Genomic DNA, 21,041 nt, shown 5'->3' with positions numbered 1-21,041 from the left:
TAGAACCCAGTACTCCTGGTGAGAGTCTGAATGGTATGGACATTCTTGTCTACCCAATATACATCCCTTCTCCTCTTCCTATTTCCCAACAGAACCAGAAGCCTGATTTTGTGTCCATATCCCTAGACCAACCAGCTCCTGAGGAGTGAACAGAAGATAGAAACCTGATTTTTCAATGACCTTACTGAACCATTGATTCTGCTGAGGTGTAGTCTGGACCACATACTAATAAGATTATACTCAAAATCCAAGTTAGACTTCAGCAGTACATGAACTGAGAACTTCCAGATATACAAGCTGGATTTAGAAAGGGCAGAAGAACCAGAGGTAAAATTGCTAACATCTCATTGGATCATAGAAAAAGCAAGGGAATTCCAGAAAAATATCTACTTCAGTTTTGTTGACTACAAGAAAGCCTTTGTGTGGATCACAACAAACTGGACTATTCTTAAAGAGATGGTAATACCAGACCACCTTACCTGTTTCTGAGAAACCTGTATGCAGGTTAAGAAGCAACAGTTAGAACCAGACAAGGAGCAATAAGCTGATTCAAAATTGAGAAAGGAGTACAACAAGGCAGTGTATTGTTACCCTGCTTATTTAACTTATATGCAGAGTACTTGTGAAATGCCAGCCTGGATGAATCACAAGCTGGAATCAAGATTGCCGGGAGAAATATCAACAGCCTCATATATGCAGATGATACTACTCTAATGGCAGAAAGTGAAGAGGAACTATAGAGCCTCTTGATGAGGGTGAAAGAGGAGAGTGAAAAAGCTGGCTTAAAACTCAACATTCAAAAAACTAAGATCATGGAATCAGTCCCATCACTTCTTGGCAAGTAGAATGAGAAAAAGTAGAAGCAGTGACAAATTTTATTTTTCAGGGCTCCAAAATCATTGCAGATGGTGACCGTAGCCATGAAATTAAAAGATACTTGCTCCTTGGAAGGAAAACTATGACAAACCTAGACAGCCTTTTAAAAAGCAGAGACATCACTTTGCTGATAAAGATCCATATAGTCAAAGCTATGGTTTTTCAGTAGTCATGTGCATATGTGAAATTAGGTCCATAAAGAAGGCTGAGTGCCAAAGAACTGATGCTTTTGAATTGTGGTGCTGCAAAAAAAAAAAAAACTCTTGAGAGTTCCTTGCACCTCAAGGAGATCAATCCTAGAGGAAAGTCAACCCTAAAGGAAATCAAACCTCAATATTCATTAGAGGGACTGATGCTGAAGTTGACACTCCAATACTTAGGCCAGTCGATGTGAAGAGATGACTGACTGGAAAAGACCCTGATGCTGGGAAAGACTGAAGGCAAACAGCAGAGCACGAAATGGTTAGATAGTATCACTGATTCAAGGGACACGAACTTGAGTAAACTCTGGGAGATAGTGAAGGACAGGGGAGCCTGGAGTGCTGCAGTGCATGGGGTCACAAAAAGTCGGACATGACTTAGCGATTGAACAACAGTCTGGCCCAAGATTTCTTGTTGTGCCTTTACGTATGTACTAAGTCCCTTCAGTCGTGTCAGACTCTGTGCAACCCTATGGACTGTAGCCCACCAGACTCCTCTGCCCATGGAATTCTCCAGGCAAGAAATCTGGAGTGGATTGCTGAACCCTCCTCCAGAGGATCTTCCCAACCCAGTGAGTAAACCCACGTCTCCTGCACTGGCTGGCAATGCAATGCTCCTGTATTGGTGGGCAAGTTCTTTACCACTAGCGCCACCTTGGAAACCCTTAAATGCCTTTACGTTTAAACCAATTTGAGCAGTCCTGTCTTCTAGTAACAGGCAAATTTGGCCTTGGAGTATGGAATGGAGCAGGGCAAAGGCTAATAGAGTTTTGCCAAGAGAATGCACCGGTTATAGCAAACGCCCTCTTCCAACAACACAAGAGAAGACTCTACACATGACATCACCAAATGGTCAACACCAAAATCAGATTGATTATATTCTTTGCAGCCAAAGATGGAAAAGCTCTATACAGTCAGCAAAAACAAGACCATGAGCTGACTGTGGCTCAGATCATGAACTCCTTATTGCCAAATTCAGACTTAAACTGAAGAGAGTAGGGAAAACCACTAGACCATTCAGGTATGACCTAAATCAAATCCTTTATGACTATACAGTGGAAGTGAGAAATAGATTTAAGGGACTAGATCTGATAGACAGAGAGCCTGATGAACTATGGATGGAGGTAGGTGACATTGTACAGGAGACAGGGATCAAGACCATCCCCATGGAAAAGAAAAGCAAAAAGGCAAAATGGCTGTCTGAGGAGGCCTTACAAATAGCTGTGAAAAGAAGAGAAGCAAAAAGCAAAGGAGAAAGGGAAAGATATTCCCATTTGAATGCAGAGTTCCAAAGAATAGCCAGGAGAGATAAGAAAGCCTTCCTCAGTGATCAATGCTAAGAAATAGAGGAAAACAACAGAATGGGAATGACTAGAGATTTCTTCAAGAAAATTGGAGATATCAAGGGAACATTTCAGGCAAAGATGGGTTCAGTAAAGGACAGAAATGGTATGGACCTAACAGAAGTAGAAGATATTAAGAGATGACAAGAATACACAGAAGAACTGTACAAAAAAGATCTTCATGACCCAGATAATCACAATGGTGTGATCACTCACCTAGAGCCAGACATCCTGGAATGTGAAGTCAAGTGAGCCTCAGAAAGCATCACTACGAACAAAGCTACTGCATGTGATGGAATTCCAGTTGAGCTATTTCAAATCCTGAAAGAAGATGCTGTGAAAGTGCTGCACTCAATATGTCAGCAAATTTGGAAAACTCAGCAGTGGCCACAGGACTGGAAAAGGCCCCTTGTCATTCCAGTCCCAAAGAAAGGCAATCCCAAAGAATGCTCAAACTACCGCACAATTGCACTCATCTCACACGCTAGTAAAGTAATGCTCAAAATTCTCCAAACCAGGCTTCAGCAATACGTGAACCGAGAACTTCCAGATGTTCAAGCTGGTTTTAGAAAAGGCAGAGGAACCAGAGATCAAATTGCCAATATCCTCTGGATCATCAAAAAAGCAACAGAGTTCCCAGAAAATCATCTATTTCTGCTTTATTGACCATGCCAAAGCCTTTGACTGGGTGGATCACAATAAACTGTGGACAATTCTGAAAGAGATGGGAATACCAGACCACCTGACCTGCCTCTTGAGAAACCTCTTGCAGGTCAGGAAGCAACAGTTAGAACTGGACACGGAACAACAGACTGGTTCCAAATAGGAAAAGGAGTATGTCAAGGCTGTATATTGTCACCCTGCTTGTTTAACTTCTATGCAGAGTACATCATGAGAAATGCTGGGCTGGAGAAAGCACAAGCTGGAATCAAGATTGCCGGGAGAAATATCAATAACCTCAGATATGCAGATGACACCACCCTTATGGCAGAAAGTGAAGAAGAACCAAAGAGCCTCTTGATGAAAGTGAAAGAGGAGAGTGAAAAAGTTGGCTTGAAGCTTAACATTCAGTAAACTAAGATCATGGCATCTGGTCCCATCACCTCATAGGAAATAGATGGGGAAACAGTGGAAACAGTGTCAGACTTTATTTTTTTGGGCTCCAAAATCACTGCAGATGGTGATTGCAGCCATGAAATTAAAAGACGCTTACTCCTTGGAAGGAAAGTTATGACCAACCTAGATAGCATATTAAAAAGCAGAGACATTACTTTGCCAACAAAGGTCCATCTGGTCAAGGCTATGGTTTTTCCAGTGGTCATGTATGGATGTGAGAGTTGGACTGTGAAGAAAGCTGAGCGCCAAAAATTCAATGCTTTTGAACTGTGGTGTTGGAGAAGACTCTTGAGAGTCCCTTGGACTGCAAGGAGATCCAACCAGTCCATCCTAAAGGAGATCAGTCCTGGGTGTTCATTGGAAGGACTGATGCTGAAGCTGAAACTCCAATACTTTGGCCACCTCATGGGAAGAGTTGACTCATTGGAAAAGACCCTGATGCTGGGAGGGATTGGGGGCAGGAGAAGAAGGGGACGACAGAGGATGAGATGGCTGGGTGGCACCACTGACTCGATGGGCATGAGTCTGAGTAAATTCCTGGAGTTGGTGATGGACAGGGAGGCCTGGCGTGCTGCGATTCATGGGGTCGCAGAGTTGGACATGACTGAGTGACTGAACTGAACTGAGTCCTAATGGATAAAGTGCTAGCTCACTGTGGTTTTGATTAACAATTCCCTAAGGTTAGCAATGTGTACTGTTGCACTTGACTGTTTTTGCTTTGAAATGATCTTTGTAACACTGTGATCCCAGATCTCTTTCTCATATTATTTTCCTGGTACATAATAATTCATCTCTTTATTTTCTCCCTTAAGGTGTCCTTTGGTTTTAGGCTTGGTGTTGTAAACTGTAATGGTGGATATTTTAAAAAGCATTCACTTGATATTTTTAGAATAGGTATTATTTGGTATGTACAGTGCCAGACAATGAGGACACAGTGGTAAAGAAGGGGGTTACTCTCAATACCGGAAAACAAGCTTTACAATTTAAAGGAACCCTTTTAAAAGAAGTAATGAATGTCATGAAAAGAGCAATACTAGGTCTATGTTTTTGTTTTTACCCAATGTGTCAGTTAAAAAATATATATACTTTATTATAGGTTACAAAATTTAGACAATTTAATTTAAAAATTCGTTAGATACTGTTTTCTCAATAACCAAGAAAAAGCAGCAGCAAGCGGCTAGTCTTCCACATTTTCTATTACATACTCACTTTTTCCACTGATTATAATTGTCATCATAATTTTAAATAAAACGGGTGCACGAAAGGACACGTGGTTACAGCAGAGGCTGAAAGACAAGGCTTCAGCCTCCTCTGGTTCTTGCAAGACTGCTTTCTCTAGCCTTCCCTTCTTTGGACCTTCTCGGACTCCGTAGAGGGCCGTGCCCTGGAGACGTCTGGGAAGTATAGTTCGAAAGGAAAAGCGCTATGGGTCTCCTGTACGCACGCGCAGTTTTGCCCGGTGGCCTGGCGGCGGCGACGCTAAACATCCCTACGCTAGGTGGTTCTCTTACCTTCTGTAGGGCCCGCCGCTTCCCACGTCCCGGCGAGCCCAGGTATAGACTGCCTTTGAGAAGTGGGCCCGGGGTGTTAGACTCCTACAGCGGGGAGCGGACAGAGGGTCAGCCACAGCGAGTCCCAGCTTCGGGCGTCCAAGCCCAGGCGGCCTTGGCAGGTGAACCCGGTCGGAGGAGGGGGCGTTGCCCCGGCAAGGCCCCTCGACGGACTGCGCGGCTCAGTCTGGGCCAGGCTTCCAGGAGCTGTGTCTCATTTCAGGATTCGTGAGCCCTGGGGTGGTTTTCAGCTTTTACCGTTTGTTGGTATTTTCCCCCTACAGTTGAAACTTAATGTTTATACGTTTTGCCAACCTTGTATTTTGGCATTGTTCTTCTAGGGTGAATCCTAAGTGACTTAACTGTTCCTTTTGTGTTTAATTTTGTCCACTTGCTAAGTTACCTCCCTTTTCTCTAAATTTTAAATTCATTTCGAGCCAACGAAGGTATTTTTCTGAGTCTTGTACTTTTAGGAGGGTGGGGGTAGAGAAGGTGGATCGGTAATGTTTCCTTTTACAGTTAAGAAGGTTTGATAACTCTCTTCACAAAGGAAACACAACGTCCAAGAGGAAGAGAAGAGGACTAGTTTTTGGTCGGCTGTTTCTGAAAAGGACACCAATTCTTAAAATTACATTTGAAGAATTATTACAATCCTAATTACTATAGCTCAAAATACTTAAATGCAGATGTGAAGAATATTTGTCATTTCTCATTAGTTTAACGTCTCTGTGAGCCCGGTGTGACTACTGTTTACAGTGTTAATTTGTATCGGGTGGTTCTAATACCCTCATTTGATTCATCTTTATTCATAAATCATTGGCTGAAAGGTTGCAGGCTCAGTGACTGGAAGTCTGCTTACTGTGCACTCCTGGTTTTGGTGGTCAAAGCACAGGTCCCCTCCAACTCAGAAATGCCGGGGTGTCCAGGGTTCCTCTGGTTTCTAAAGGGTGCTCAGCCTGTGAAGACTCTTAACCTGGTCTAACCCTAATGAGGAGGGGAGTGCAGGTAGAGTGGAAAGACCTCACAGTTTCTTTCTCCCTTTTAGGTGCCCTCCCTAAAAGCAGCAGCAGGAGGAAGTAATGGCCAGAAGGTTGCTGCCAGCCCAGGCTCTGGTGAGTGAAGGCTTCTTTATTGAACTGCCTTCTGGGTTCAGAGGTTGGGAACATGCGTTATCTATTGTTGAGCTTTTCTAGGTAATGACATCCACTGAGGGACCAGAATTGAGGAACTCCAAAAAGACGGTGTTTCCCTTGCTGCAGGGCCAGCCTCTCTGTGAATTTTCCATTTAACCAGTTAGTGCTTGTTGACTTGGAAATGAATGGGCCCACAGCCCCCATGCCAGTGCCACGCCTAGAGCTTTGTGAAGGATCCAGGTTTGTTTTGCCCCTTGGAGCGCAGAGACATAGGGGAGTCAAATCTTTCCCGTAACACTAGGAAATCAACTGAGAACTAATCTTCTACAGTAATACCTGATAAGGGGTCTAGGTGATTTTCTAAGAAGATCCTAGAAAAAAGACCTAATGGTCAGAGATGCTTCCTACTATTGTGCAGTTTTATACATATGAGCAGTGTTAGGCTCATATAGATGTTGAAAGGAAAAGAAGTTACAATTTGGGCTGTGTTTTGGGGGAGGGGACAGATTCAGGGAAGTGAGACTTCCCTGAGGGAGAAGCATCTGGTTCACAGTGATTTCTTCCCTTCTTTGCCCTTTCACTTGGGGAACAATAATTAAAAGCATAATCTCTTTCCAATCCAGAAAAGCTTTCCACATCAGTAGAAGAGAAAGAAAACACTTTTATTATTGAGTAAACATTACACCAGAATGTATTGTGTATCACTGGCAATCCACTAAAGAGATTGCAGAGACAGAAAGCTCACTTGTATATAGCTAAGTGCTATAACCCAGTTTTGCAGTTTGGAAATTTGTCAGATGACAAGTTAGGCCCATCTCCTCCTAGGAAATAGTGATGTTGGCACATTCAAAGAAATGGTTACCAGGTCTCTGAGGAAACAGTCCTGAATTGTGAGACTGGCTGATGACTTATTTAGCCATTAAAAAGACTTACATACGTTTGGTAAGGGAAATTTGGAAAGAAAATAAAGGATGCGGTTGGAGTCTTCTCACTTATTTCTAACAGCCTCTTATTTTTAATTTGCTTTTGCATTTACCAATCAAAGAACACCCTGGCCTTGTGACCACCTTTCTGGATTTTGGGGATAAAGTGTGGAAGTATTTTTACCTCTAGAAATGTGTCCTAAGAAAATAAGCTTTTTTGTGATGTGCAGGGACGCTCAATCCAGTATTTTTTAGGGTTACAAAAATGGAAATAACCTAAATACCCACCAGTAGATAGTTAAGTAAACCGTCTAATAATCTATAAGTAATCTATACTGTGAGATACGTGGCAGCAAATAGTGGGATAAAGTTATCTGTAACATTTTATTTTTATTTAAATTTAGAGCCATATTATCATGTAAAAAGTCTGAAAGAACACACAAGAAGTTAACAAACCTTGTTTTTGATGGTAGGAAGTTAGATTAATGTTCCTTTTTCTTTTTTTGTCTGCACTGTGTGGCATGTAGGATCTTAGTTCCCTGACCAGGGATGGAACCCATGCTCTCTGCAGTGGGAGCATAGAGTCTTAACCACTGGACTGCCAGGGAAATCCAACATTCCTTTTTCTTTTGCTTATTGATAATTCCTAATTTGCTTAAAAAAAAAAAAAAGATTCTTAATAATAAAAGAAAGGGACCACCAGTTTAAAACAGGTGACTTGTGATGCACTGAAGCAGGAGATGTTCCCAAAGCCACATTCGTGTGTCTGATGTACCATGAGGCCAAACAAACCAAAACATCAGAGTTTGGAGTGGGAAAGGTTTATTGTAGGACCAAGCAAGAAGAACAGATGGCTTGTACGCAAAAGACTCAACTCCCTGATGGTTTTCAGGGAAAAGTTTTTTTAGGCAGAATTTGAGATAAGGACTGCAGCCTGTAAATTTCTTCTGACTGGTTGATAGTGAGGTAACAGGGCAGTGTTTCAGCGCTGGTGTACTCAGCCTTGAGTAACCATCCTCTACCTGGGTGGGGGCCTTAGTTCCCTTAGGAGAGCTCAAAGAACCATTCTTATGTATGTCCCTTGAGTGGGAACCAGGACCCTGCTTTTCGGCTGCTCTGTTGTTTCTTGACTGCTGGTCCTTTGTTGCTGCAGTCCCTCAATTCCCTCTTGAGTGACTGTTTGAATATGCCCCTGGGTATTCAGGAAGGTCTAGGAGGTTGAAGCCCTTTGCCTACAAAGGAGAAATGGAGAACATGGGAAGGCTTTATGTATACAGGAGGGCCCCTCAGGGCTCCTGCTCGGTTTCAGAGAGAAGTAGAGCAAAGACTTCTGGGATGGGGAGAGAGAGTGCCAACCGCAGCCTTGTCACCTGGCTCTTCAAAGATTGTGCAGCCCACCATGCTGGGCCTGCTTCTGGGAAAGCCATGCCTGGGGCATTCTTGAAGCCCCCTTCACTGTGACTGGCAGCGTCCTTTCACCTGAGAGAGATGGCCCAAGGTGACCACAGAATCCACACACACCTGGAGGCTCCTTCTAAAACCCAGTTCTCACGTCTCACCTGTAAAATGAGTTTGGTCTAGATGATTGTACCTTTCTATGCCTAGAGTTCTGTGTTTCCATCATTCTGATTTTATTCCATGACTTCAAGTGTTTTACCTTGTTTGGCTGCTGGATTTCGTGTTGCTGGGAGCACAGTGCCTCACTGACAGTAGGTAGGTGACAGACATGTATGTGCTTAGTAAAGGAGGGGTGGTCAGGAAGTATTCAGCTTGAAATTGCTCAGAACCTAGAATGGTGACAGAGTTGCTGCTCAGCCATCCCACTGGGGGTATGGTCCTGGGCGAGCAGGAATGGGTTTCTGTTACAGGTGTCTGTGACATTCAGGGATGTGGCTGTGTTCTTCAGCCGGGACGAGTGGCTGTGCCTAGACTCGGCGCAGAGAACCTTGTACCAGGAGGTGATGCTGGAGAACTACAGCACCCTGTCCTCTCTGGGTAAGGCATTTCCTGGTGATGTAGAATCTGCTGGGGGAGCACCTTGGTGCCCTCTCCGAGGAGGACATTTGGAGGGCATGGCCAGGTTCAGCCCACAGGTGGACTCAGAAAGTAGCAGTTGCTGTTGCCCTCAGCTGCAGGGACAGGTCTCAGCTTGGCAGAGTTGGTGACGGGCATCCTTCTGTACTTCTCCTGTCTTCTGCGCCCTGAACTCTGTCCCCCTGGGTCTCACAAGAGGTTCCAGCCTAGAGGAATGCACAGCCAGAGCCCTGACTTCCTTCCTGAGACCACCACCTGGCCATCCTCTGGGAGCCCAGTTTCAAGCCCTTCTCAGAACAATTCTATTACTTTCAACTGTCCCTTTGCCCCAGACTCTGAGGCTGGATCTGAGTGAGTGACTGGCCACTCATGTCTTGCACCATGGATTCATTCTCTTTCTTGCTCATGAACAGGGATTCTGTTTTCCAAACCAAAAGTTATCCTCCAGTTAGAACAAGGGGAAGACCCCTGGATGGTGGAAAATGGAGTTTCTCAAAGCACATATCTAGGTGAGTGACAGTAATCGGGAAATGGGCATCGCATTTCTGAGCTTCTTCGGCTTTGCTGATCAGTAAGGAGGAGACACTGACCATGCTTGGGAGATACTGACCAAGACCCTCCTTGATGTGTCAAGATAGGTGGGAAATGCTGGCAAGGATATATCTTCACTCAGCCTTTTTGAGTACTTGGTATAGCAGGTTCAGAGGGAGAGTTGAATTCTTCCAATATGAGTTGCACTTTGTCATATATCCTTTGTAATTTAAATGCAGAGCATGTAATGTGTAAAGGTTTGTGATTCATATCTTCTCCCTTTTTTTTCTTTTACTGGATTGATTATTTTCTTAAATTATTTTCTTTTTATGATTTGAACAAACCTGTTATCACTACAATGCATTCCTCATTGTCCCATCTTGGGTTTTTGCTTTGGCTTATCTGCAACTTTTTACACATGGTTTAGCTAAAAAGCCAAAATGATGCATGTATATTTATGTACTAGCAAGAGAGAGACAGCAAGGTTAGCAAAATGGTAACAGTTATTAAATTTAGGCAGAAGGTTTTCAGATATTAAACATAGCTTTCTCCTCATTCTTTTGGTGTGAAACAATTTTAAAATAACATGTTCTATCACTTCTCGGCCTTTTGGCTCAGATCAAGTGTAGTATCTGTTCTTAACAGTTTAAAATAGTATGTTCCAGACCCTGGCTGCTAGAATGTATCTCTCAATCTCTAAAATCCCTGTGGGTTGCTGAATCATAAGGTCTTGCTTTCTGTTCCACTTTGAATTTTGTCTTTGTTTCTGACACCAGAGGATGACTAACTCTTTTGAGTTTTGCTCCTTGTCCGGAATTTATTTATTCTGATGGCAAAAGACAGGCTTTCTGTGTCAGTTCAGTCTTGTGTTTCTATTTATGAGTTCTGTCTTGAGATTTTTGCCTTTGGTTTGACTAGAGTGTTTCCTGACTAATGTTTCAGAAAGGTTCATGTATACTGTATTTGTGCATGTCTAATATCAATTCTTTTCCCTCTCCTGTGGGAATTATGTTTAGTATCCAGAATTCTGGCATCAGTTTTTATTTCCTAGAAATTGTTCAACCTTTGTTCCACTGTTTTGAGGCACTGAGTATTGTTGACTATAAGTCCTCTCTTTCCCCCACCACCTCTGTTTCCATTTAGAAAACCCTTTTCTCCTTTTTTATTTTTTGATATCCTTTTCATTTTTGAAATTCACAAGTTTCATTAAGTTATATCAAGGAAGTTTGGTTTTTTGGTTATTCAGCATTTATGGGGCCCGTTGCTTTGAAGACCCAAGTCTTTTTTCATTTCAGTGATTTTTTTCTGTACCACATACTGACATATATTCTGCCATATTCCATGGATGGATGGAGGTATCTGACTATAAGAATAACAATATGAAACAGAAATTCAATCAGCTGTCAGATATAAATATATCTGTTGGATGAGTTTCAAATTTGGTTGTGAGCTTTCTGATTGGCAAAGAAATTATTAATTTTAAATTGACTATATTCTTTTGTAAGATTTAAAAAATTAATTATTTTTAATTTATTTGAAGTGTGCATGGTATTGTTAAAAAGTGAGAAACAGAAAAACAAAAGAAAAGATTGATTTGAAATTTTACCAACCATACAGAGTCATTGTTAATACTTTACTATTCTTTCAAACTATGAATATTTGAGTGTGTTTATGTATGAGAAAGACACACACACAGAGAAACAGATTGATTGTACATATTGTTTTTGAGCTTGTTTTTAATTATAAATCTTCAATTATTTAGGCTTCATTGAATAGAGATCTACCTCCTTGAAAGAACTCTAGTGTATTGTTAAGCCATATTTTATTAAACAATCTTCCTTTTGGAAATTTTAGTTTCCCATTTTTCCCTCTTAATATTGCTATCATTGCTGTCATGGCTATGGGATATAAAAGTAAAAAGAAGGGGGAAAGTTCCAAAGACACAAGTCAGTCAGTTCAGTCGCTCAGTCGTGTCCAACTCTTTGCGACCTCATGAACCGCAGCATGCCAGGCCTCCCTGTCCATCACCAAATCCAGGAGTCCACCCAAAGCCATGTCCATCGAGTCAGTGATTCCATCCAGCCATCTTGTCCTCTGTCGTCCCCTTCTCCTCCTGCCCTCCATCTTTCCCAGCATCAGGATCTTTTCCAGTGAGTCAGCTCTTCACATCAGGTGGCCAAACATAGGAGTTTCAGCTTCAACATCAGTCCTTCCAATGAACACCCAGGACTGATCTCCTTTAGGATGGACTGGTTGGATCTCCTTGCAGTCCAAGGGACTCTCAAGAGTCTCCTCCAACACCACAGTTCAAAAGCATCAATTTTTCGGTGCTCAGCTTTCTTTATAGTCAAACTGTCACATCCATACATGACTACTGGAAAAACCATAGCCTTGACTAGATGGACCTTTGTTGACAGAGTAATGTCTCTGCTTTCTAATGTGCTGTCTAGGTTGGTCATAACTTATCTTGCAAGGAGTAAGCGTCTTTTAATTTCCTGGCTGCAATCACCATCTGCAGTGATTTTGGAGCCCCCCCAAAATAGTCAACCACTGTTTCCACTGTTTCCCCATCTATATGCCATGAAGTAATGGGACCAGATGCCATGGTCTTAGTTTTCTGAATGTTGAGCTTTAAGCCAACTGTTTCACTCTCCCCTTTCACTTTCATCAAGAGGCTCTTTGGTTCTTCTTCAATTTCTGCCATAAGGGTGGTGCCATCTGTGTTTTTGATATTTCTCCTGGCAATCTTGATTCCAGCTTGTGCTTCTTCCAGCCCAGTGTTTCTCATGATGTACTCTGCATATAAGTTAAATAAGTAGGGTAACAATATACAGCCTTGATGTACTCCTTTTCCTATTTGGAACCAGTCTGTTGTTCCATGTCCAGTTCTAACTGTTGCTTCCTGACCTGCATACAGGTTTCTCAAGAGGCAGGTCAGGTGGTCTGGTATTCCCATCTCTTTCAGAATTTTCCAGTTTATTGTTATCCACAGAGTCAAAGGCTTTGGCATAGTCAATAAAGCCTTAGTCAATAAAGAAATAGATGCTTTTCTGGAACTCTCTTGCTTTTTCAATGATCCAGCAGATGTTGGCAATTTGATCTCTGGTTCCTCTGCCTTTTCTAAATCCAGCTTGAACATCTGGAAGTTCATGGTTCACGTATTGCTGAAGCCTGGCTTGGAGAATTTGGTGTATTACTTTATCAGCATGTGAGATAAGTGCAATTGTGCGGTAGTTTGAGCATTCTTTGGCATTGCCTTTCTTTGGGATTGTAATGAAAACTGACCTTTCCCAGTCCTGTGGCCACTGCTGAGTTTTCCAAATTTGCTGACATATTGAATGCAGCACTTTCACAGCATCATCTTTCAGGATTTGAAATAGCTCAACTGGAATTCCATCACCTCCACTAGCTTTGTTCTTCATGATGTTTCCTAAGGCTCACTTGACTTCACACTGTAGGATGTCTGGCTCTAGGTGAATGATCACACCATCATGATTATCTGGGTCGTGAAGATCTTTTTTGTATAGTTCTTCTGTGTATTCTTGTCATCTCTTAATATCTTCTACTTCTGTTAGGTCCATACCATTTCTGTCCTGTATTGAGCCCATCTTTGCATGAAATGTTCCCTTGGTATCTCTAATTTTCTTGAAGAGATCTCTAGTCTTTCCCATTTCTGTTGTTTTCCTCTATTTCTTTGCATTGATCACTGAGGAAGGCTTTCTTGTCTCTCCTTGCTATTCTTTGGAACTCTGCATTCAAATGGGTATATCTTTCCTTTTCTCCTTTGCTTTTCACTTCTCTTCTTTTCATAGCTATTTGTAAGGCCTCCTCAGATTGCCATCTTGCTTTTCTGCATTTCTTTTTCTTGGGGATGGTCTTGATCCCTGTCTCCTGTACAATGTCATGAACCTTCATCCATAGTTCACCAGGCACTCTTATCAGATCTAGTCCCTTAAATCTATTTCTTACTTCCACTGTATAATCATAAGGGATTTGATTTAGGTCATACCTGAATGGTCTAGTGGTTTTCCCTACTTTCTTCAATTTCAGTCTGAATTTGGCAATAAGGAGTTCATGATCTGAGCCACAGTCAGCTCGTGATGTTGTTTTTGATGACTCTATAGAGTTTCTCCATCTTTGGCTGCAAAGAATATAATCAGACTGATTTTGGTGCTGACCATCTGGTGATGTCCATGTGTAGCATCTTCTCTTGTGTTGTTGGAAGAGGGTGTTTGCTATGACCAGTGCGTTCTCTTGGCAAAACTCTGTTAGCCTTTGCTCTGCTTCATTCTGTACTCCAAGGCCAAATTTGCCTGTTACTCCAGGTGTTTCTTGATCCTACTTTTGCATTCCAGTCCCCTGTAATGAAAAAGACAACTTTTTGGGGTGTTAGTTCTAAAAGGTCTTGTAGTTCTTCATAGAACTGTTCAACTTCAGCTTCTTCAGCGTTACTGGTCGGGGCATAGAGTTGGATTACCATGATATTGAATGGTTTGCCTTGGAAACGAACAGAGATCATTCTGTCGTTTTTGAGATTACATCCAAGTACTGCATTTTGGACTCTTGTTGACTATGATGGCTGCTCCATTTCTTCTAAGGGGTTCCTGCCCACAGTAGTAGATATAATGGTCATCTGAGTTAAATTCACCCATTCCAGTCCATCTTAGTTCGCTGATTTCCTAGAATGTCGACATTCACTCTTGCCACCTCCTGTTTGACCACTTCCAATTTGCCTTGATTCATGGACCTAACATTCCAGGTTCCTATGTGATATTGCTCTTTACAGCATCGGACCTTGCTTCTATCACCAGTCACATCCACAACTGGGTGTTGTTTTTGCTTTGGCTCCATCCCTTCATTCTTTCTGGAGTTATTTCTCTGCTGATCTCCAGTAGCATGACCTGGGGAGTTCATCTTTCAGTGTCCTATCTTTTTGCCTTTTCATATTGTTCATGGGGTTCTCAAGGCAAGAGTTATGATTAAAAAGATTTATTGAAAAACTACTCAGCTTCATTATAAATCAAAGAAATTCAAAGTAAAGCAATATCATTTTTCCCTTTAATAGGGAATATTACAAAAGGTTAAGAAATATACATCCAATGTTTTGCTGCTGTTCTGAGCAGTCAGCAGTATCTTTCGTGGGATTTTGATTTGAAGTATTTCTGACTTTATTCACATAAATCCCAGGCTTAAGAATTTTTCTTAAGAAAATAATTCCATAATTGTGCAGAGTTGCAGATAGTGTAAAGGAATATTTGCTTTAACATGAGGCATTACTTGGAGTAAAGTAAGCTAAATGACTTAGAAGGGGATTTATTAAATGTGACATATTCATGTACTGGAACATTCTGTAGCCATCAGAATGATATCAGCCTGCTGTCATTCACATGGAGAGAAGTTCATGATTTTTCCCCCAAACTTTAAAGGTTTTATTTTGTGTTGGTATATAACCAGTTAACAATTTGTGGTGGTTTCAGGTGAACAGGGAAGGGACTCAGCCGTAAGTACACATGCATCCTTTCTCCCCCAGACTCCTCTCCCATCCAGGCTGGCACTCAATGTTAAACAGAGGTCCGTGTACTATAGGTCCTTGCTGGATATCCACTTTGAATATAGCAGTGTGTATGTGACCTTCCCAAAGTCCCTCACTCTCCCTTCCCACTGGCAGCCATAAGTTCCTTTTTCTAAGTCTGTGAGTCTCTATGTTTTGTATGTAAATTCATTTGTTTCATTTCTTTTTAGATTCCACATGTAAGGGATGTCATATGATATTTCTTTCTCTGACTTAACTTCACTCAGTATGACACTGTAGGTCTGTACACATTGCTGCAAATGGCATGATTTCATTCTTTTTAATGGCTGAGTAATATTTTATTGTATATATGTACCACACAGTTTTTTTTAAGTGAAGTGGTGCAGGGAGGTTAGTTTCAACCCATTTTAATTTTTTAAGTAAAAGTGTTTTCTTTATATATAGAAAAATTCTGGTGAGCTAAATTCCACATTTAGCAGTGATTGATTATATTTGCATGATATGTTTATGGGTGAACTATATTTTTGTTTAAATAGTTTTCTGGAGTTTCTTATTTTTTCTTAATGATTATACATTTCTTTTTTAATTAAGAATATTAAATATTAAAGCTCTATTATAAAGTACATTCATTCCTCTTATAAAATACATTCATTGCTTTTGAATCAGTAACCCCATTCTTAAATAGTATTCTAAATGATAAAAATGGTAGACAGAAAATCATTTTCAAAAATGGACTCTCCCAGTGTTCCCTGTATCACTATATGGCCCACATCTCCATTGGATTCCCCAAGCTAGAGTGTCAGTTGCTCAGTTGTGTTTGACTCTTTGCGACCCCTTGGACTTTAACCCACCAGCCTCTTCTGTTAATGGAATCCTCCAGGCAAGAATAGTGGAGTGGGTAACCATTCCCTTCTCCAGGGGATGTTTCTGACCCAGGGATTGAACCCAAGTCTCTTGCATTGCAGGCAGAGTCTTTAGCATCTGAGCCACCAGGGAAACCCCAAGCCAAAAGCTAGGCATTATTATTATTGAGTCCTCTCGCTTATTCTGTACTCCCCTTTCACAGGTGAACATACCTGTCATTTCTGCTTTTAAAATACTCCAGTGTGCCTACTTCTGTTTCCATATCAGTGCAAACTGCCATAACCTTCATCCAGGAAGACTTGTCTCAGCCTCCTAATTGGCAGCCCTGTACCTGTCTTTGTTTTATTTTCCTCTGTCCCCAATTACAGCCCATTTGTCACACAACTCCATAGGTTTCCTTTTTAAACAGAACTATTATGTTCCTCCAACCCCCCAGTGATCCTTAGAAGAAATTCCAAACACTGCCCTATATTTTATAAGACCTTGCATGATATGACCCCCTGCCCATCTCATTTTTCCTCTTGTAGCATTCTCCCCCGTTTGCCTCTTGCTTATTTGGCCACACTGGTTCTTTATAGTCTGCAAACACACAGAGCTTATTCCTGCCTTATAGCCTTTGTAATTGCTCTTCTTACCCAATTTTTACATGGACAACTCTATGTTATTTAAATCTTTAATTTTATTTCCTCATCATAGTTTGAAATATCAGGTTGTACACATCACCTTGTTTTTGTTTATTTTCTCACAGTTGTCATCACTCCCAGTACTTTATTTAGTTACTTGATCATTGTCAGTATTGGCTACTAGAATGTAAACCTTGTGAAAAAATGGGACTCTTATCTGGCATGTTCTCTATAATCCTGAGTCTTGACCTTTGTGTGGTACATAGTGGATACTAAGTAGATACTGTCAGTGAAATGTATTACATTATTCATAGCACTCAAGGGAATCCGGAAACTTCACTAGCTGAGGCTGTGTTTCAGAGAGACTTTTACAGTCTGTGCTTCTTCCACTTGTTTATAGCCCCTCTGCAGTTTTCTCTTGGTTTTGGCTTTAGTGCACTGGTGGCTGACCTGAAAAATGAAGCTGAATAATATACAACCTGCTGTACACAGAAATACTATATACCCTGCTGACCTCTGCTTTGTTACTAAATCAGGCCTGGTTCCTTTATTGGAAGAGCTGCCCTCTCAGTTCCTCAGCCCACCCACATATAGTTTTCTTCAGACATTTTCCCACCCAGGTAGATCTTCCATTCTGCTTCTTTCTCTTGCTTTTATTTTTTTCACCCTTTTCTCAGTTCAGTTCAGTTGCTCAGTCATGTCCGACTCATTGTGACCCCATGGACTGCAGCACGCCAGGTTTCCCTGTCCATCACCCAAGTCCTGGAGCTTACTCAGATTCATGTCCATCAAGTTGGTGATGCCATCCAACCATCTCATCCTGTGCCATCCCCTTCTCCTCCTGCCTTTAATCTTTCCCAGCTTCAGGGTCTTTTCCAGTGAGTCAGTTCTTCACATCAGTTGGCCAAAATATTGGAGTTTCAGCTTCAGTATCAGTCCTTCCAATGAATATTCAAGACTGATTTCCTTTAGGATGGACTGGTTGGATCTCCTTGCTGTCCAAGGGACTCGCAAGAGTCTTCTCCAACACCACAGTTCAAAAGCATCAAATCTTTGGTGCTCAGCTTTCTTTATGGTCCAACTCTCACATCCATACATGACTATTGGAAAAACCGTAGCTTTGACTAGATGGGCATTTGTCAGCAAAGAGATGTCTCTGCTTTTTAATACACTGTCTAGGTTTGTCATAGCTTTTTTTCCAGGGAGCAAGCATCTTTTCATTTCATGGCTGCAGTCACCATCTGCAGTGATTTTGGAGCCCAAGAAAATAAAGTCTGTCACTGTTTCCTTTGGTTCCCTGTCTATTTGCCATGAAGTGATAGGACTGGATGCCATAATCTTAGTTTATTGAATATTGAGTTTTAAGCCAGCTTTATTACTCTCCTCTTTCACTTTCATCAAGAGGCCCTTTAGTTCCTCTTTGCCTTCTGCCATAAGGGTGGTGTCATCTGCATAGCTGAGGTTATTGATATTTCTCCCAGCAATCTTGATTCCAGCTTGTGCTTCATCCAGCCCAGCATTTTGCTTGATGTACTCTGCATATAAGTTAAATAAGCAGGGTGACAGTATACAACCTTGACGTACTCCTTTCCCAATTTGGAACCAGTCTCTTGTTGCATGTTCATTTCTAACTGTTGCTTTTTGACCTGCATACAGATTTCTCAGGAGGCAGGTAAGGTGGTCTGGTACTCCCATCTTTTTAAGAATTTTCCATAGTCTATTGTGATCCACACAGTCAAAAGCTTTGACATCGTCAATAAAGCAAAGTAGATGTTTTTCTGAAATTCTCATGCTTTTTCTATGATCCAGCAGATGTTGCCAATTTGACCTCTGGTTCCTCTGCCTTTTCTAAATCCAGCTTGAATATCTGAAAGTTCTTGGTTCATGTACTGTTGAAGCCTAACTTGGAGAATTTTGAGCATTACTTTGCTAGCGTGTGAAATGAGTGCAGTTGTGCAGTAGTTTGAACATTCTTTGGCATTGCCTTTTCTAAGGACTCCATAAATATATTTGTTAGCCGTCCTTGTGTATTTTGTTGTTATTTTCCTTTATTCTCAGTGCAAAAGAGACTTACATGTTTCTTTTATTTTAGGATGGGAGAGCTTGTTTGAAACCAGAGTTTCTGAAGAAGAAAATCAGGAAGTAATGAATCAACTCTTAGGTGATGTTCATTTTGACTTTAAGTTGGGAAAAATCTACATAAACGAGGAAACCCTAGAGAATCAACAAGGCAAAGAGAACAGACCTTTGAGGGAAATTTTAGTTACCATCAAGAAAACATGCATGAAGGACAAGAGCTTTATAGGTATTGACCTTGGGAAAAATCTTGATCTAAAATTATCACTTATTAGAAAACCCAGAATTGTTTCCAGAGGAAGGAAACCTTGTTCACAGCAGTATTCAATTCTATTTAAACAGCTGGGAATCAGCACAGTGCGTAAGTGTTACAAGTGTAATATCTGTGGGAAAATCTTCCTCCACAGTTCTTCCCTGAGTAAACATCAGAGAATCCATACTGGAGAGAAGCTCTATAAATGTAAGGAATGTAGGAAAGCTTTTAGCCAAAGCTCATCTCTAACTCAGCACCTGAGAGTTCATACTGGAGAGAAGCCTTATATATGTAGTGAATGTGGAAAAGCCTTCAGTTTCACTACATCTCTCATTGGACATCAGAGAATGCATACTGGAGAGAGACCCTATAAATGTAATGAATGTGGAAAAACATTTAAAGGTAGTTCATCCCTTAATAATCACCAGCGAATTCATACTGGAGAAAAGCCCTATAAGTGTAATGAATGTGGGAGAACCTTTAGCCAGTGCTCATCCCTTATTCAGCATCATAGAATTCATACTGGAGAGAAACCATATGAATGTAGTCAGTGTGGGAAAGCCTTTACTTCAATATCACGACTAAGTAGACACCACAGAATTCATACTGGAGAGAAACCTTTTAATTGTAATGAGTGTGGAAAGGTGTTTAGTTACCACTCAGCCCTTATTATACATCAGAGAATTCACACTGGTGAGAAACCTTATGCCTGTAAAGAATGTGGGAAAGCCTTCAGCCAAAGCTCAGCTCTTATACAACATCAAAGAATTCATACTGGAGAAAAACCCTACAAGTGTAATGAATGTGGGAAAGCTTTCTCCTGGATTTCACGGCTTAATATACACAACAGAATCCATACTGGAGAGAAACCATATAATTGTAAGGAATGTGGAAAGGCTTTCAGTTCCCACTCAGCAGTTAATACTCATCGAAAAATCCATACTGGAGAGAAACCTTATAAATGTAATGACTGTGAAAAAGCTTTCAACCAAAGCTCAGCCCTCATTCAGCACCAGAGAATTCATACTGGAGAGAAACCATATAATTGTAAAGTATGTGGCAAAGCCTTTAGACAAAGTTCATCCCTTATGACACATATGAGAATTCATACAGGGGAAAAGCCCTATAAATGTAAAGAATGTGGGAAAGCTTTCAGTCAGAGCTCATCTCTTACAAATCATCAGAGGACTCATACTGGAGAAAAACTATAAGTTAAATGCATGGGGAAAAACCTTCCAACTGAAGTTCATTTCATACAAAATATCTAAGAATTCATTCTGGGGAGAAAATCATGAGGAGTAGTTAATTGTGCATTAAACTTCAGGATTTAGACCTTGCCAAACATCAGAGACTTATGATGCAGGGTAACCTTAGAAATATTAGGAAAGCTTCTATTAAATGTTTCTTCATACATTCTTAACTTATTACTGACTATAAAATAAAAAATTTATCAGATCAAAGGGTTAGTATTTTATTTTTTTTCTGGTGAAATGTGGTAACAGCCACCAGCTTTCACAGGCATCACTGGGAAGCTTGTTGATTAATGGAAAAGTGCAGCCATAAAATCCAGATTTGGATTAGTCTAAGATTGTATATTTTTGAAACGGCATTTGAGTTTCAAAGCCAGTTGTACTAAGAAAAATGTATTAGAGATGAAATGTAAGCAGATGACCTGGAACTACCTCACTGTCAGTAAAATTTGTTTTTGTAAGAATTTAACAGTAACTTCTGTACTTGGTGGTCTTTAAATCTTTTGAGTTATTTCTCCCATGCTTCCTAAGCTATTCACTTGAAAAATCACTCTGTAAACTGGTTTAAGTTCTGGGAGTGTTCTCCCTGACTACTTGTTCCAAATTCTGAATCAGATTTAAAGTCACTTTATTTCAAATCACAAAGTACATGATATTTCACTTGTTTTTGTCATAAATTGATTACCAATGTTGTATTACATTGAGAATTAAAGATAATTTAGACAACTACTGCTTT

General features: G+C 40.9%; 1 protein-coding gene and 1 non-coding gene across 3 annotated transcripts; both read left to right on the top strand.

Annotated features, from left to right (window-relative positions):
• Nucleotides 1–4,974: 4,974 nt before the first annotated feature.
• ZNF879 (zinc finger protein 879) lies at nucleotides 4,975–21,034 on the top strand. 2 transcript variants are annotated; one of them, XM_043467038.1, is made up of 5 exons: nucleotides 4,975–5,088; nucleotides 6,131–6,197; nucleotides 9,010–9,136; nucleotides 9,589–9,684; nucleotides 18,819–21,034. In XM_043467038.1, the coding sequence occupies exons 2-5, from the start codon at nucleotides 6,165–6,167 to the stop codon at nucleotides 20,264–20,266; spliced, it is 1,704 nt and encodes a 567-aa protein (XP_043322973.1). In that variant the 5' UTR covers nucleotides 4,975–5,088; nucleotides 6,131–6,164; the 3' UTR covers nucleotides 20,267–21,034. The 2 variants fall into 2 exon arrangements, with proteins under 2 accessions (XP_043322973.1, XP_043322974.1); XM_043467039.1 differs by lacking the exons at nucleotides 9,010–9,136; nucleotides 9,589–9,684 and having other exon boundaries at nucleotides 5,006–5,088.
• LOC122441169 lies at nucleotides 10,300–10,499 on the top strand. Its single transcript, XR_006269296.1, has one exon. It is a non-coding gene; the product is annotated as a U2 spliceosomal RNA (small nuclear RNA).
• Nucleotides 21,035–21,041: the final 7 nt, after the last annotated feature.

The sequence above is a fragment of the Cervus canadensis genome, chromosome 4, assembly GCF_019320065.1.
Source record: "Cervus canadensis isolate Bull #8, Minnesota chromosome 4, ASM1932006v1, whole genome shotgun sequence".
NCBI lineage: Eukaryota > Metazoa > Chordata > Mammalia > Artiodactyla > Cervidae > Cervus > Cervus canadensis.
This window is presented reverse-complemented; position numbering and strand designations above follow the sequence as displayed.

Bases quoted from the DNA above. Each gene is read 5' to 3' on its own strand.
- ZNF879 (XM_043467038.1), top strand. From the start codon at position 6,165: ATGGCCAGAAGGTTGCTGCCAGCCCAGGCTCTG. The intron at 6,198-9,009 runs GTGAGTGAAGGC...TTTCTGTTACAG, and splicing joins TGCTGCCAGCCCAGGCTCTG to GTGTCTGTGACATTCAGGGA. The intron at 9,137-9,588 runs GTAAGGCATTTC...GCTCATGAACAG, and splicing joins CAGCACCCTGTCCTCTCTGG to GGATTCTGTTTTCCAAACCA.